General features: G+C 37.7%; 1 protein-coding gene across 6 annotated transcripts in view; it reads left to right on the top strand.

Annotated features, from left to right (window-relative positions):
* The window catches only part of dst (dystonin), a 121,820-nt gene extending 106,439 nt beyond the window's left edge, over positions 1–15,381 (top strand). For 5 of the 6 annotated variants that reach the window (XM_044136131.1, XM_044136134.1, XM_044136136.1 and 2 more), the window contains 21 exons: positions 250–405; positions 657–863; positions 1,142–1,261; positions 2,183–2,352; positions 2,460–2,619; positions 3,962–4,156; positions 4,237–4,365; positions 4,927–5,070; positions 5,836–6,024; positions 6,157–6,286; positions 6,454–6,617; positions 6,699–6,861; positions 7,100–7,254; positions 7,334–7,408; positions 7,556–7,573; positions 9,827–9,944; positions 11,025–11,138; positions 13,017–13,207; positions 13,415–13,522; positions 13,997–14,123; positions 14,320–15,381. In XM_044136131.1, the coding sequence (XP_043992066.1) occupies positions 250–405; positions 657–863; positions 1,142–1,261; positions 2,183–2,352; positions 2,460–2,619; positions 3,962–4,156; positions 4,237–4,365; positions 4,927–5,070; positions 5,836–6,024; positions 6,157–6,286; positions 6,454–6,617; positions 6,699–6,861; positions 7,100–7,254; positions 7,334–7,408; positions 7,556–7,573; positions 9,827–9,944; positions 11,025–11,138; positions 13,017–13,207; positions 13,415–13,522; positions 13,997–14,123; positions 14,320–14,576 (3,090 nt within the window). In that variant the 3' untranslated portion in view covers positions 14,577–15,381. The remainder of the gene's footprint in view (positions 1–249; positions 406–656; positions 864–1,141; positions 1,262–2,182; positions 2,353–2,459; positions 2,620–3,961; positions 4,157–4,236; positions 4,366–4,926; positions 5,071–5,835; positions 6,025–6,156; positions 6,287–6,453; positions 6,618–6,698; positions 6,862–7,099; positions 7,255–7,333; positions 7,409–7,555; positions 7,574–9,826; positions 9,945–11,024; positions 11,139–13,016; positions 13,208–13,414; positions 13,523–13,996; positions 14,124–14,319) is intronic. The other variant, XM_044136137.1, reaches the window with a different exon arrangement.
* Positions 15,382–16,701: the final 1,320 nt, after the last annotated feature.

Below are 16,701 nucleotides of genomic sequence, written 5' to 3'. Positions count from 1 at the left end.
ATGTCATCAGCATTGTAATGTCGTTTGAGTCCAAGCCCTCTCTGCTGGGGCGAGAGGATATGATTCAGCTTCATGGATGTTTCTCTTCCTCAATTATAAGCTCATCATTGCCTTTCAGTTTTGCCATTTACCCGTCCAGATCTGTCAACAGGGAAATCTGCAGCACTGAATAGTGAACTGTGGGTTATGGTTAGGTCAGTGTGTATGAATTTAGAGAAATTAACACTTTCTGGCGGTTTGTCTCCACAGGCAAAACTTGAAGAAGCTTTAACACTGGCCACAGATTTCCACAACTCTCTTCAGGACTTCATTGTTTGGCTAACCCAGGCTGAACAGACGCTGAACATGGTTTCTCCTGCTTCCCTCATTCTAGAGACCATCATGTTTCAAATTGATGAGCATAAGGTAATGTGTGGAGAGACAGAGCCTCTGGTGGGAAAGCTAATCCTGATGAAAATAAATACATTTTAGATTGTGCATCATTAGTGAATATATTCCTGGAATAAAATCAATTTTAAGAAGCCAAGCACATTTTTTTATCTAGCTTTTTTTCCCCCTAAAAAAACAACCAAAAAAAAAGCGCTGCACTTAAACTCTTTTCATTAATGCACCAAACCTAAATGTCTTTTCTCTGCATGTTTTCTGTGTTTGTGCAGATGTTTGTGACTGAGGTGAACTCACACAGAGAGCACATCATTGAGTTGGACAAGGCGGGCACGCATTTGAAGTACTTCAGCCAGAAACAGGACGTGGTACTGATCAAGAACCTTCTGCTCAGCGTGCAAGGCCGCTGGGAGAAGCTGGTGCAGAGGTCTGTGGAGCGAGGTCGTCTGCTGGATGACGCCAGGAAGAGGGCTAAGCAGGTAATGCTTTATGCATGTTTATGTTGAGTCTGGCACTGGCTTGCTTCACTACTATCAGGCTTGTTTTATTATCATTGGAAAGCTCCTTGGAAAGTGTATTTCAGGCCTGTTTAAAATTCTGTCGGCACTCTGTAGCTTTGTTTTTATTAGTGTGTAGAACTTCTTTCCTTAGAGCCAAAGTGCTGGATCATGTGAACATAAAGCAGGACTTTGTGATAAATCAAGTTCAATCGTGCATTTCTCTTAACTTATTTACACTGTTTCTAATGTTTCTTTAGTTCCACGAAACCTTCAACAAACTCATGGAGTGGTTGGATGAATCCGAGAAGGCCCTGGACTCCGAAGTGGAGATTGCCAATGATCCTGACAAAATCAAGATGCAGCTGACACAGCATAAGGTGACAAATCACTTTGTGGCCCCCTTAATGTTATTTCCTTATATGGTACATACACAGTCAAGCCTTCACTCATGAAACATAAACGTCTGCATGTCAGATGCTTAAATCGGTCAGCGAGAAATCAAAAGAGACTTTGACTGGCTGTGTTTTAGTGATCATCAGATTCAATCTTTTTCTTTTCATCTATATTTAAAGCCATTTACGTCTGTGAATGAATGAATGTCCTTTGATGCACTTTTAGTAAAAATTCAAATGAATGTAATGCTTTGATATGAATACACCAGTGATTATTAGAATTTCTTGTTGGATGCAAAGCTACTTTCTTTGTCCAAAAACCCATAGCTCATTATTAAGTTATTAAGTTACATACATGCTTTTTCTTGTATGAAATTTTGACACCAAGTTTAGCTGATTCTGAAATGTCTGAATTGATTGAAACTGATATTGGCAGATCAAACACCAAAGAAAACCAGGAATTGGCACTGGACAGAACAAGGTCCATCTCTTACACTGTCAGGCTCCATGTTCATAGTATCATGTCCAGTACATCAATTAGGTCTATTTACACAAAATACAGCATCAGGAGAACATAATATTTCTGGAACTGTTTATTTTATTGTTTGTTCTTGCCATGTTTGCACTGTTATGTAGGGAGATTGAGCTAATCCCATCATAATCCGGGGTTGGACCAAATCTACTTGGGATTGGATACTTTTAATCTCTCTGGAGCAGTAGCTGAGATTTGACCCCCTTTTGTGTTTGCCACACATAGCTTTGCATCTTCATCACAACACACACACAGAGTTTAGAGCCCTATTGACATTCCAGCAGTAGTTAGAAAATAATCTTTGTCTGGTTTTTCATCTAGATGTGCAGACGTTTAGCACACCTCTAAAACTGACAGTGTTTTGTCAAATGCAGGAGTTCCAGAAAGCTCTGGGTACCAAACATTCTGTGTACGACACCACTGCTCGAACCGGGCGGGCCCTGAAAGACAAAACTGCTCTTAAAGATGATAAGCAGAAATTGGACGACATGTTGAGCGAACTGAGAGATAAGTGGGACACTGTTTGTGGAAAGTCAGTGGAAAGGTAAGAAGATATATATATATATATATATATATATTTTTTTTTTTTTACTCTCTTGTCTACAAACTGTAGTCAGGGCACTTTGCTTATTTATTTGTGTTCATCTGCAGACAAAACAAGCTGGAGGAGGCCTTGCTGTTCTCGGGTCAGTTTACGGATGCCCTCCAGGCACTCATCGACTGGCTGTATAAAGTGGAACCTCAGCTGGCTGAGGACCAGCCAGTACATGGAGACATAGACCTGGTTCTCAATCTGATAGACAACCACAAGGTAGGAACCTCCCTCCAACAAAAGTGTGACAGGTTGTCATACTTTTGTTGATTGTGGATATGAGACGCAGTTACAAAAGCTAACTTTGAAAACATGTAAGGGTTTTCACTTCTGCACCACCGCCCTGCTCTTTCATCCTTTTAATGGCTTTCTAATCATTCTGGTGCATAAACCACACAAGGCTTGGGCTGTGAAGATAGCTGTGTTTAAACAACTTCACAGATGGCACCATCATACAGCAAATATAGCTTTGTGGTATTGTTTGTATGTTAGGCTTGTTTCATGCAGTATGTTAAATATCACGTACAGTGGCTTGTAAATATACTCAGACCCTTTGAGTAAGTTCACATTTTGCCACAATGAAACCAAAAATTTCAGTATATTTTTATTGGAATTTTTTGTGATTGATTAATTATGTGCAATTGTGAAGTCAAAAAAAAAAAAAGAAAAATGAAAACTGAAAACAAGAAAAAAAACTGAAAAGTGTTCCTTTAGAAATCCTGTTTAAAGTTTCCCACAAGTCTGAGGGGACCAAAGTTGATCTGATAACATGAAACTAAAATTTAACTATTTGCTGCAAAACATGAAAAACACTATGTGTGGAGCATCTTTAAAATGGTGGTGGTCACAGTATTTTAGCATCATACTGTGAGGTTGTTTTTCTTCTGCACAGACAGGGAAGCCGCTTAGACTTGATGAGAACATGAATGGAGCCCCTAACGGACAATTCTGGAAGAAAACCTTTTGAGTTGAGACTGAGGTGGAGGTTGAGCTTTCACTAGAACGATATTAAGCATACGGCCAGAAAAACAAATGTGTTGAGAGCAAAACGTATTTATGTCTTAAAAATCATCCAGTCAAGTTCCTTTTCAAAGTCTGAAGCAACACTTAAAGATTCTCAGATGCTTTCCATCCAGTCTGACTTAGCATGAGCTATTTTGCACAGAACTGACAAGAAGTTTGTAGATGTGCAAAGATTAAAGATGCATGTCCCAAAAAAGACTTGCAGCTATAATTGCAGTGACAAGTTGCTCTATAAAGTTTTGACTTGGGAGGGATGCATATAAAGATATGCCACACATGAAGAGCATAAATCTTTATGTGTTATTTTGTCACATATTCTAACAAAAATTGGAATTGTTAAAAGCATACTAACACTTTAGCAGAACACCGTAATATTTCACTTTGTGTTTATCTGGTTTTGCCCAGTTTTTTAGTAAACTGGGCAAAACCAGAAATATATATTTCTATTTACATTTGTTTGAATTAGTGAAAAAAGTCTGAAGTGTTTTACACTATGATAAGTCATCTAATTGTTTCCCCTGTGAACTTGTGACTGTAGGTTTTCCAAAAGGAGCTGGGAAAGCGGACAGTGAGCGTTCAGGCTCTCAAGCGTTCTGCAAGAGAGCTTGTCGAAAACAGCCATGATGACTCCTCCTGGGTCAAAGTTCAGATGCAGGAGCTTAGCACTCGCTGGGATACTGTGTGCAACCTGTCTGTATCAAAGCAGGCCCGGCTGGAGCAGGCCTTATGCCAGGTAAAGCACAGCCTCCGTTTCGTTACGTGGAAGGTAAACTAGCTCTGTGAGCCTTATTGATGTTTGTCGTCTGGCTGCAGGCTGAGGAATTTCACTCTACTGTTCATATCCTGCTGGAGTGGCTGGCTGAGGCCGAGCAGAGTCTACGTTTTCATGGTAACCTCCCAGATGATGAGGAAGCTCTGCGAACGCTGATTGAACAACACAAGGCAAGCATTGCTAATATTTATGTATTTTCTAACACTTCAGAAGGGTTTTTTAAACCAGCTCAAATGCTGCATACAAGAGATTTTATGCCCTTTCGCTCCTGCAACTGCCATCTGCTAAGAGCTGTTGCTAAGTTTTGCACAATAGCCCTTCTTTATATAATATAATCTAGCAAAACTTTAGTATTTAATCACCCACAAATGTTTCTTTTTTACTCAATATTTCTAACTTTAATCAGTGTCTCTTACCCTAAAATGAATCAGAGATCCATCATTCCATCCTTCCCAAATATTATGAAAGAAATCCAGCTTGCCAACATTTTTAATGATGTCTTTTGCCCGAATAAACAGTCAAGACTATGTAATTGCAACCTGTCAGCCTTGTCATCCTTAATGCCAAAAACTGAGTGCTCTACTTTTCCTATGATTTCATCTTATTAAAATATCTCTGCATTGCTCTTACATGAAAACACGCACTAGCAATGATTTATTTTTATGTTTGCTGAAGATAAGCCAATACAAATACAAATAACTTTTTTTTTTTTTCCATTTTCTGTTTTTAAGGAGTTAATTAAAAAGCTGGAAGAAAAGCGAGTTGCTCTGAACAAAGCGACCAGTATGGGGGAGGCTATTCTCAGCATATGCCATCCAGACTCCATCACAACCATTAAACACTGGAACACCATCATTAAGGCCAGGTTTGAAGAGGTCAGTTTGCAGTGGTTATGAATGCCTACCATATGTATTGGTTTGATAACACACTTTCCTGTCCAGTTTCTTAAGCAAGTCCAGTTTCTGTCAAGAATAAGCAAATTTACATTTATTTATTTTTTTTTATATATTTTCTACACTTATTGAAGAATGAAGTCTTCTTGTCAGGAAGGGAACTATTGCAGTATATGTTTTAAACAATGATTAGTGAGGTTCTGTATGTCTTTAAAAAAATAAGATGTATGTACTGCGAAGTCATCGACATCGAATCAAGGATTATATTCATTACTACTCACTTTTGAGAAATCATGGACAAGCTTACATTTCAGAATTCAATTTCAGTTCATTTGATTTTGTGTTTAATCAAATTCAAATCCAACATTGTTTCAAGTCACAAAAACAAATCCAATTTATATATAGAAAAATGTAGTTAATTTGATCCTGTCATCTAGACAGATTCAAAGTTATATATTTCCCTGAATCTCACACACATATCACTTGAAGTAACAAATTAATATTTGGATTATTTTGAATGTTTCCAGATTTGTACACTTATTTGAGCTACAGAAAAACATTCTGACATATTTTGACTCAAATTGTTTTTTTTATGATATATCTAAAACAAACATATCTTGAAAATTTCCAGAAATTGTCTGAAGATCTAAAGTCCTTTTGAATTACCTTTGTGGAAGTAACTGAATGTGTGCCAAAGGACAGATCTCAGGTGTTTGTCTGTGCTACATGCATTTCCCATGAGTGCAGGTGCAGGCCTGGGTCAGGCAGCACCAACAGCGACTGGCCGTGGCGCTTACCGAGCTGCTAGCCACTCAGGAACTGCTGGAGAATTTGCTGACCTGGCTGCAGTGGGCTGAGACTAACCTGAACAACAGGGACAAAGAGACACTGCCTCAGGAAATTGAAGAAATCAAAAGCCTTATAGCAGAACACCAGGTAAAGCTTAAATACTGAAGAAGGAACAAAAAACAAAAAACACCTCTTTTGTTTTATTTCCGATTTATTTGACGAAGGCATCTCTGGTTTTGTAGTTGTTTTAAAAACAGTAGCTGTTCCCTTCCTTTGCAGACCTTCATGGAGGAAATGACCAGAAAGCAGCCAGATGTTGACAAAATCACTAAAACACATAAAAGGAAGCCAGCTCTGGAGCCCCAAATCCAGTCACATATCCCTGTGCTAGATAAAGGACGAACTGGAAGTATGTATCCCTTTCATATCCTGCCCAGAGCATGATCTGAGGCAGCTAGCCAAGCATCGTGTCCTTGCACAGTGATGCAACATCCTAATCTTCTTCCTTTTAGCTGCTTAAATGATGTCATGGGGAATCCTTTTCTTCTTATGCAGAGCTTTATCTTTTGCTTGCAGGAAAACGCTCTCCTACACAAACTATGTATGCATCAACAACACAAGCTCCGATTGAAACCAAGAACCCTCGAGTTAACTTGCTAGTAACTAAGTGGCAGCATGTGTGGCTGCTGGCTTTGGACCGAAGAAGAAAACTCAACGATGCGTTGGACAGACAGGAGGAGGTAAGTCAACGCTTCTATTAATTCAGTGATTCTTTTTTAGAAATCTGTGCTTACTTTATTTTTCTTTCCTTTTTGGTTTAGTTAAAGGAATTTGCGAACTTTGACTTTGATGTGTGGAGGAAACGCTACATGCGCTGGATGAATCACAAAAAGTCTCGAGTGATGGACTTCTTCCGCCGCATTGACAAGGACCAGGATGGCAAAGTGACTCGACAGGAGTTCATCGAGGGAATACTCTCATCCAGTAAGTGTCCACTACAAATCTAGTAGAATTCAACGTGCTTCCATTCATCTGTACATCTATTTATTTATTTATTTATTTATTTATTTATTTATTTATTTATTTATTTATTTATTTAATTAATTCAGGATTCATCATTCAGCTTTTTCATTTATACTTTAAATGTGAAAATAATTTTAGTATAAATGTGAAATTTGGGAAATATGTGAAGTCCTGATACAATGCAATTACTCCTCTAAAGAATTCCCGACCAGCCGCCTGGAGATGAGTGCCGTGGCAGACATATTCGACAGAGACGGTGACGGTTACATTGACTACTACGAGTTTGTGGCAGCTCTTCATCCGAACAAAGATGCCTACAAGCCATTGACAGATGCGGACAAAATTGAAGACGAAGTAATGCAAACTGTCATGGCTGGAGTTCATTATCTTTTAATTCAAAGGAACAGTTCAGTAATACAGAGTATGTTTGCAGGTTACCCGTCAAGTCGCAAAATGCAAATGTCCAAAAAGATTCCAAGTAGAGCAGATTGGAGCAAATAAATACAGGGTAAGTTATTATTTAACTACATTCTATCTAAAACGGATTTGTTTCATTTTATGGAAAATTGTTTGAAAGTAAGTGTTGAAATATTCAAAAATAAATCAGACATTTTTCTAACGTTTTAATATTTTCTTTTTGTTTTTCCATCACCAGTTCTACCTTGGAAATCAGGTACATCTGAAAGTCCTCCTCTGTGTCCACATGTCGGTTTGGTTTCTCTCAGCCTTTATGCTTTTCTGCATTTACTATGTTTGCTGTCCAGTTAACACTTCTTGCCCAGATTTCTGGCTGCAGTTATTGGACTGGAACTCAGAAGTAGAAAGTAAAATTTCTAATAACACCTGACTATTTTTTTCTGAAGCCAATCAGATCTTTAAACTGCCATAAAAAGCCCAACATGAACAAGTTTTACATCTGTTCCTGTAGATGTTTATGTATCTGCTTTTGAGTTTCAGAAAAAGTTTTGGCTTGCCAGCACCATTTCAGCCCATGTATTCAGTGGCTCATGGGCATAAATTCATCAGCTGGGCATCTATTAAGGCTTTCTGTTTGCTTGGCTTTGATGCTTCAGTATCATGGGAATGATTTACCTCCACAATGGCTGACACAGTTTGATCCATCAGCCGAATTTTAATTATCTGAGAATTTTAAAGTTGGGCAACTTTAATTATGTTTTTTGCTCTTTGGGGAAAACTAATTATTGGATGTTAGAGTGCCTTACAAAAGTATTCATCCAGTTAGTTTTTTTTCTTTTTTTATTTATCACGTTTTATCACAAAAGGCCATAAAATACAGAAAAAAAATTGACTACAATGTGCCAAAATGTGAAACATTAGCATTAAATAATTTTGCAAGGTTGGAGAAGTCCATTTGGGATGAGGGTTAGAGAGATGGGACAAAGGTGTCAGAGGTGGTTTGTGCAACAGTTTGTATTGATGTTTCACTCAACAATGAATTGAAATAACTCTTTTGACAGTTTGGTCTGGTTCACTGCTTACATGACTCCCTAATGGGCGATGAGACAATAGCAAACAGGGAAAATCAAAATCTTACCCACCACCTACACGTTGAGGTTTTGGAAAGCTGTATTCTGGTAAATGGTTACTCTTCAGATGTTTCTTTGTGCCTCTTTTTACTTCATCACCTGTAATGTTTCTGATCATTAGAATCACCAGTCACATTAAATCATTCCAATACTCATAAAAGATTATACGAAGATTTTATTTATTCATTTTGGGAAGCAATGATTAGGAGTTTGGCGAGAATCATCAGTGTTTGATCATGTCTGCGTGTCACACGTGAATTAGACAGAAACGACTTGAACCATTCCCTCATTTTGTTCTCACTGTGTTAGCAAAGCTAGCTGCATCTGATATGCATCAGTGCCATCAGTGCATTCTGAGCAGTTGTAGCTGTAGAAAGTGCAACAAAGGTTGCAGGAGTTGGATGTTTGCTCCCTTGATCATTACGCCAGCCTGTTTATGGACAGAAAGCATGCGACTGTGATTGTGATCTGCACGTTTTTGTGCAACTTCAACTGACATGCCACCATTTTCATAGAGCTTGAAGCATTTAAGTCCACAAAATGCTCAGTGTTTGTATGTTTGTATGACGTGATCAGGTGAAGGCAAATTATTGTACACTGGTACCCCCTGGTGGCATAATGATGTGCCTTCAGCTGTAGTCTTTTACTGGCTCAACCTGCTGTAATGGGTTAAGCCACATGTGACTGAAATTGATGTGAGATTATTACAGTGAGAACCAACATGTTCAGAAATGACTGAAGCTTGTGAAGCTGTGGCAGTTTGAGTTATTTCTGTATTTACTGCTCACCTCCACAAACTAAAGGAGCCTTAAATCAAATTGTCACTGGTCTGTATGTAAAGCCTGACTGATACTGCAGCCGAAACATGATCTGAACTCTCTATTTATGAAAATTTGATTGAATGACTCAGACAAAAAAAATTGATAACTCATCCTGAAAATTTCACAAATGTCAGTCATGATGACATTGTTCAGTCAGGCTTATTATCAGACCATTGTGTGTATTATAGGATGTCTTGTGCACAAAAGTAAAATAAAGAAATCATAATCAAAAACATAAAAAAAAAAAGCTTTGTGTGTTTGACAATTGAAAGTAAACATTTATGTTTTGTGTCTGCATATCTTTGTAATTATGTGAAAAGAAAACCAGACTGCACACAGGGTTGATTTTTCCTCACTAAAATAATTTAATTTGAATCAAATTTGTGCCAAATGAGTCAATGCGATTCCTCCAAGCAGTCTGGTTTTTTTTTGTTTTTTTTTTGTTTGTTTGTTTGTTTTTTAAAGTTGCACAGCTTCTTGTTGTGTAGCAACAAGGAGCAAGCAGTTAGTTCAGTGTTTCTCACATGTCATCTCTGTGCTTTCCTTGCCCCGTCACAGTTTGGAGACTCTCAGCAGCTGCGTCTCGTGCGAATTTTGCGCAGCACCGTAATGGTGCGAGTGGGTGGAGGCTGGATGGCTCTGGATGAGTTCCTTGTGAAGAACGACCCCTGTCGAGGTGAGCTCAGAGAGGAAGCATAAAACAAACATTATGGAAGTGAAATAAGAGAGCAATTCAATGATTCATTCAGAGTAACAGAAGAAGAGTTATTAGACATTATTTTCCACAGATTTTAAATCAATTTTGAAAGATACACCAGATACACTCAGGTTGATATGAAATATTTTATTTTCTCTAGTTTTAGTACTTAGTTGTTTTGAAGGGAAATTCTTAATTCCAGTACTTGTAAAAGTCACGACATAGATTAAAGTTTTGTGGTTGGTCTTTTGGTAAAGCATTGACATACTAATCTCTTTGAGGCTTGTAATAAACTGCATTTGAAATATATTTTAGCTGTTGTTTCATGAGATTCAACATTTGCTTTACTATCATTCAGGATTACCTCAAAGACACAATGCAGAATGAAATTAAATTACATAAGCTCCCATAAGAACACAAAAACATCATTACAGCTTAAGAAAGATGGATAGTAAATAATAAATGAATAGATATAAATCCAGTAGTAAATATTAATGTGGTCATTTTTTATACACTGTAGGTATTGAAGGAGTTCTAACTGTGTGGGATATCAGCTATTTTGAAACAATGTTTTTCTGACTAAATTAATAGGTGTTATGGTTTTGCATTAGCAATTTGCGCTGTTAGCATTTGTAGCTGTAGACAGTAGTCTCAATCTATTCCCCAGAGAATGTAAATCTTTAATCTGAAGGGTACTTCAGAGAACAACTAAAAGGTTGTTTGGAGAGCAACTGTACGTTTTCTTATGATTCATTATGGTGCATTTACTGACTGAAATAGGTTTGGTGATCGTTAAATTAAGAAACTGGTCTATATTACCTGATCATTGGTAATTTCCTTTTTTTCTTTTTTCTTTGCATAACCCTAAAAATTACATGATTTAAAAAAAAAAACATTTATAAAATTCTTTATTAATTTTGAAATTTTCTGTAAAGTTTTTCACTATCGACATGTAAAGTTTTAGTACTCTTCATGTTTCTGCTTTTCTTTTTAATAACATCAATCTGTGTCTCTCCTGCTTAACCCCGCTGCTGCCAAACATGGTATCGTTTCTTCTAGTCCATCACCACGGGAGCAAAATGTTGCGCTCGGAATCAAACTCTTCAATTACTCAGTCTCCTATAGGTTGGCAAATTTCACACTTTCTCACCTTGCTCCATGAACCCACTGGCGGTATGTGTGTCTGCACATCCGAGTGTGTGGTGCTTGTGTTGGTTCTGGTGTGTACCACTTGTGTAGCCTAGCAACATGTGAGAGCTCACTGTAAAATGAACGGCATTCTCAGAAAACGGCCACCGCCCCAGTCAGCTGCTGCTGGGATTTTTCATGCATGCAGTTGTTTGTGTGACTCACATCACCTCCTGTTACTTTGTCCATGAACTTGGATTATTTAAAGACTTGAGAAGAACAAAGTCTTTCCATGTGTGTTTTTGTTCTTTCAGCATGCAATGCCAATTATCTTTTTCAGCCAAAAAGGGATCATGAAACAATGCTTATCTGACTAACAACTTTAAATATCCAGAGAGCATTATGATGCTAACTTTTTAAACTTTAAACTGAAGCAGAATTCATTGCATTTTAAAACAATGTGACATTTGCTTTAAATTGCATAAAGGTGCGTTTTTGTGGCCAAACTGATTTCTTTGTGCAGTTTGTTTCATTAGTTTTGTAAATTATTTAACTTTCAAATTTTAGTTGTAAAAGTTTAAAACTTTGATCTTATTGTTGGAAACAGTAACTGAGACTGGCTGAGAAATACAAAAAATAGCTACATCTCAGTAAATGACAACATTATTGAAACGTTTAACTTATTTGGTAACTCGGTGCAAAAAATTAAAACCTATATATTATTTAGGTACATTATATTATATGACCTTTTGGTTTGTCCTGTTAATTTAGAACATTTTACAAAAATGTTATTTTATTATGCCCATGCTATGGGCAATACAACCATGCATAAGACTGCTGATTTTGCATTTTGTGAATCTATATTTAGATTCACAAGTAACCTGAAGCTGGAGTCAGACCTTCAAAAGCCATCACATACAAATGTATTCAGGATTGATCACATCCGATCACATTTCTTGTGTTAAGCCTCTTCCTTGCAAGTGACAATATAAGAAGAACCTCTTTTAGGCAAATGAGAAAAAAATTGACTCGTGTTCTAAAATCCTCTTTTTAGATTTAGTTACATATTGCATTTCATTTAGAAAATCAGGGTCCCTGAGTTGGCAGGAAGAGTGGAGAGGCTTAGACTCCAATGTTCTCACACTCAGTAATAAATTGGGGATCCTTGTCATCTGCTGTTGGTGGTTCATTGTGTTTTATCAAGTCCATACCTCAGCAAAACCACAGGCTGTTTGCCTCCATGCAACACTGCATTGATGTAGTAATTCTTGCAAAACCAAGCACTGTGTGTACTAAAGAGCACATGGACATGCTTTTCAGTGGGTTTTCATCCCCTGTAAGCTTTAGTCATCAAAAGTCACTAAAAATAATGCTTATCTATATCACTCTTGTCTGCAGTTTGCACAATCTGAGTTTTAATATTTTTGTCTGAGTTACTAAAATACGTTACCTTTTACCTGCTGTTGTATTGTATTGAGGTATACCTGTATTCCTCTACTGTTGCAGCAGTATTTTCCTTTCTTTTACTTATGCTGGTTGAGATGTGTTGCTGCATGAGCCTTGCTTTCATGACAAAAGACACCTCATTATCTTAACACTTTATTTCATAAGTCAAAGATCTCTAAAAATGTGTTTGATGTGTATGTGGATATTTGTTTTAGTTAAGCAGATTACCTCATTTATTTAGATTTCCTTTTGCAGGTAATCTTTCACAAAAATTATGTTGAGAAGGCTATACGTTTTACAAAATACAAATCTAATCTGAAACATAATTGTAAAAAATAAAGTGTTATCACCGTTATCATCATCATCATCATCATCTTCATTACCACTGTCATCACCCCGAACACATTAAAAGCATAGGGTTGCAATCTCTATTGGCTGATTTATCCTTTATGTCAAATTCTGGAATGCATTTTTCAGCTAAAGGCCGGACCAACATGGAGCTCCGCGAGAAATTCATCCTCCCGGATGGAGCAACACAAGTAATGGCGAGCTTCCGCTACAGAGGCCGGAGGTCTCGGCCATCGTCCAGAGGAGCCTCTCCCAACAGATCCACCTCAAGTCAGAGCTGCCCAGTTCCAACAAATCCAGCTGCTACCAGCACTCCTAAGGTGAGAGGGCAAACGTGCTTGGCAGACCTGTTCTCATTTTGCTCCCTAAAGCACTGCAGAGTTTAATTTTCATCTCATTTAGCTACTTGACTTTTATTTTTCTGCCACGTATATTACGTAACTCCTCCATCTACTGTTTCTTGTAGTTTTTTTTTTTTGATTTGTGAATCCATATGTTTTGTTTCTTAATTTGCCATCGTTCCCTAGACTCAACACATTACCCGCAATTATGATAAGCCATGGCTTACAAACAGCAAACCCTCCACTCCTCTTAAATCATCAGACTCCTTTGAGAGCCAAGGTTCATCCTCAGAGGTATTGTAGAAACTAGCATGTGATGCAAAGTGCTTCAAACCTGTTACCCAACTGACATCCACTGTATTTCAAACAAATATGAAATACACTTAATTAATATTGCATGTGTGTTGTTTTTCTAACAAAGAAACTTTGAATAAAAGACAACAAAGAAAAAGATTTCAGTTGGGTCGGGATATTTTGAAGTTTTCAAAATTCTGCTCAAAATCTAATGTGTTCCTGATACCTGGCTGCTTTGCTTTGATGGACTTTTAACAGTTTCTAACAGTTTGTTGAGTTATTAACTCTTTCATACTAACACCTACTCACAGGGGCTTTGCTGATGTTACAAGAGGGTCTCAAAAGAGTTTTGATCAAGATTAACTCTAACTCAGTGACATTTGTTGTGCTTGTCTGGAAAGTTTGTTGTGTATTTCAACTGGAAATTACTGCGTGACAAGAAAACTTATTTCTCTTTCTCTGTTTGTATTGCAGAGCACGGCAGTTCAAGGCAGCAAACTGCGTCTTCCAGGTTATTTATCCGGCAAAGGATTTCAATCAGGTGAAGAGGGAACCTTAATCAACAATGCTGTACTGAAAGCACGAGCACAGACAATTGGAGGTAAGTTAATTGCTGGATATGTCTCCATTTCAGCTGGAAGGACAAACAAAAATTGATACCTTTTTTTAAAATAAAATTAATAGGAACTAAAATTTGGAGCAGGTTTGCTGAGGCTTGCAGAAAAATTCATTGTTTAATTTTATTCATTTATTTCTTTTTAATAATGCTTACTTACATAACGGTTTCATGCTTCCAGAACCAAGAAAAGATTCCAGCCGACCAGGAAGTAAAGCCGGCAGCAGAGGCAGCAGTCGCAGAGGGAGCGACGCCTCTGACTTTGACATCTCAGACATCCAGTCTGTGTGTTCAGACATGTCGGAGACAGTCGGCGATTCCACGCGAGCAACTCCACGCTCTGCGTCCCGCCAACATGGAGGAAAACCATCAAAGATCCCTACTCCTCAAAGGAGAACCACTACCATAAGCAAACTGGCCAAGGGATCCAAGCGATAGTCAGTGGCCTTTAAAACAATGACCCTGGAGCTAGTTGCACCCTAAAACATATACTGGACACTGTTGATGTCTGTTGATGACTGCAAATTTGTTGAGTGTTATTTAATTTGTTGGGAAGATGTAAAATATTCTGTTAAGAGGCAATATGGTTTAATATTGTGTGCGAATGGATTGGTGATGGCCCTGTGTGTGTTGGTTTTTTAATGTATTTTATTTTTTCTGAAAAATGTCAAATTGTTTTTTATTGTATTTAATTTTATTTATGCAAATCCTGTAGAGGTTTGACAAACACTAAAAAAATCTGGGAATAACCATGCTAAATGGTCAAATTAACTTTTCTTCACTCTAATGAAGGGCAGAAAGCAGGAGAACGTTTTAAAAGTAACTGAATGTACTGTAACTTATGCCTGCTGATGTTTTGGAGTAGTTGGTGCAATATTGTACCGCTTGAGGCACTGCAAATATCTATTTAAGTGCTTTACCATACTGCCACTTTGCATTTAAAAGGGCAATGCAATATTAAACACTAAACTCTAGCAAGCACTCCAGAAACCTTTGAAAACTCCTACATGGGAGAAGTAGCAGAAGCCTTGTAATCCTCACGCTTTTTGTTTGTTTGCCACAACAGCTCCTACTTTGTTTCCTCCACTTCGCAGCGATGTGTGGCCTTGATGAAGTGCCACTCCATGTAGCCATTCTATGTGCATTTATGTCTATGTATGGTTCATTTCAATAGAGCTGAAATTGTTATTGTAATGTTACTTTGTAATAAATCTGCTTGCAAAAAGCCACCAGAAACTGTTAATCACCCTGTAATCATCTCTGCTTCTCTCGCTTTTTGAATTATAGCGGCAAGCAAAAGTATTCCGGCCAATTTAACTTGTTCACATTTTGTTGAGCTTCAATGATAACCCTCTATGCATTTTATTGAAATCTTTTCTGATGCACCAACAAAGTTGTAAAGAATGAAAATAACAGTTTTTGGGGTTTTTTAAAATATACAAATAGAAGTCCGAAGTGTGTTGTGTTCATCCAATCCCCCCAAAAACTTTCTAGGACTTTAATTACAGCTGCATGTTCTTTGAGGCATGTCTTCATTAGCCTCAATCAACAGTATGCTGAAATTGGTGTGTTTTTCTTTGCTAAATGATCTTTTGTAAACTGGAAATAGGTGTGGGCTATCCCTCCCAATCCTACTTTCACATAAAGTCCTAGCTGTATGTTTAATGTCACTGTTCTTCAACCACACGTAGCATTTAGTTTAAAGAACAACGTGATGTCATGGTACAGTTTTTCCATTTCTGGAAAATATGATTGAATAATGCAAAACTTGGAACATTGTTTTATCAAATTAACTTCTCAATTGTTTCCTCCTGGAAACTGATGTGTGCCTCATTTTTGGTTATTTCTGTTAAAAACAGATTCACAATGATTTAGTAATTTATTTTGGTGTATCATATCAAATCTCAATAAAGCATATTGTGGTTTTGGGGGGTCAGTTGGCAAGATGTAGAAAGGTTCAACTACCCATGAGTATTATACAGGACACCGAGTCTGTGCTGCTTAGCTGTTATCTTTTGTAAATAGTGTTTCACTGATCTTCTGTGTGGTGATTCAGTCGGGTTGGAATGTTTGTAGAACACCTCGTGTTTAACTGTGAAATACTATGTCTTCCTCTCAGCTAAAAAGTGTAGATGATGAAACACTTATCTTTAAAAAATGTTTTAAAATCTACTTTAAAATAGGATACATTTAAGATTTTGTTGGAATCAAATATCTTAGCTCTACAAAAGCACACTTCATACCAATGCACAGAACCACTTAACGAACATTTTCTTGAAGGCCTAATTGTCTTGCATTTTCAACATATAGGTATTGAACCTTTTAAATGTTTCAACTTGCTGTATCTGCCTTTTGCTCCATATGTTAAATCAGTGTGGCATGCTGAGATCCGTTAATATGACTAGTGTCTCGCTGGCCTATGAGGAGAGACAGATTCCCTTAGGGACCACAGGTGGAGTGGAGCTCAGGGGACAAGCTCCTCTGGGCTCCTGACCCTCTCTGTGTGAATGGCCCTCCTGTTCAGGACAACCCAGGCCCTCAGGCTGCACTTTAAACTAGGACC

Source organism: Gambusia affinis, linkage group LG13, assembly GCF_019740435.1.
Source record: "Gambusia affinis linkage group LG13, SWU_Gaff_1.0, whole genome shotgun sequence".
NCBI classification, from domain to species: Eukaryota; Metazoa; Chordata; class Actinopteri; order Cyprinodontiformes; family Poeciliidae; genus Gambusia; species Gambusia affinis.
The sequence above is the reverse complement of the archived record's forward strand: the minus strand, read 5'-3'. Positions and strand labels throughout refer to the sequence as shown.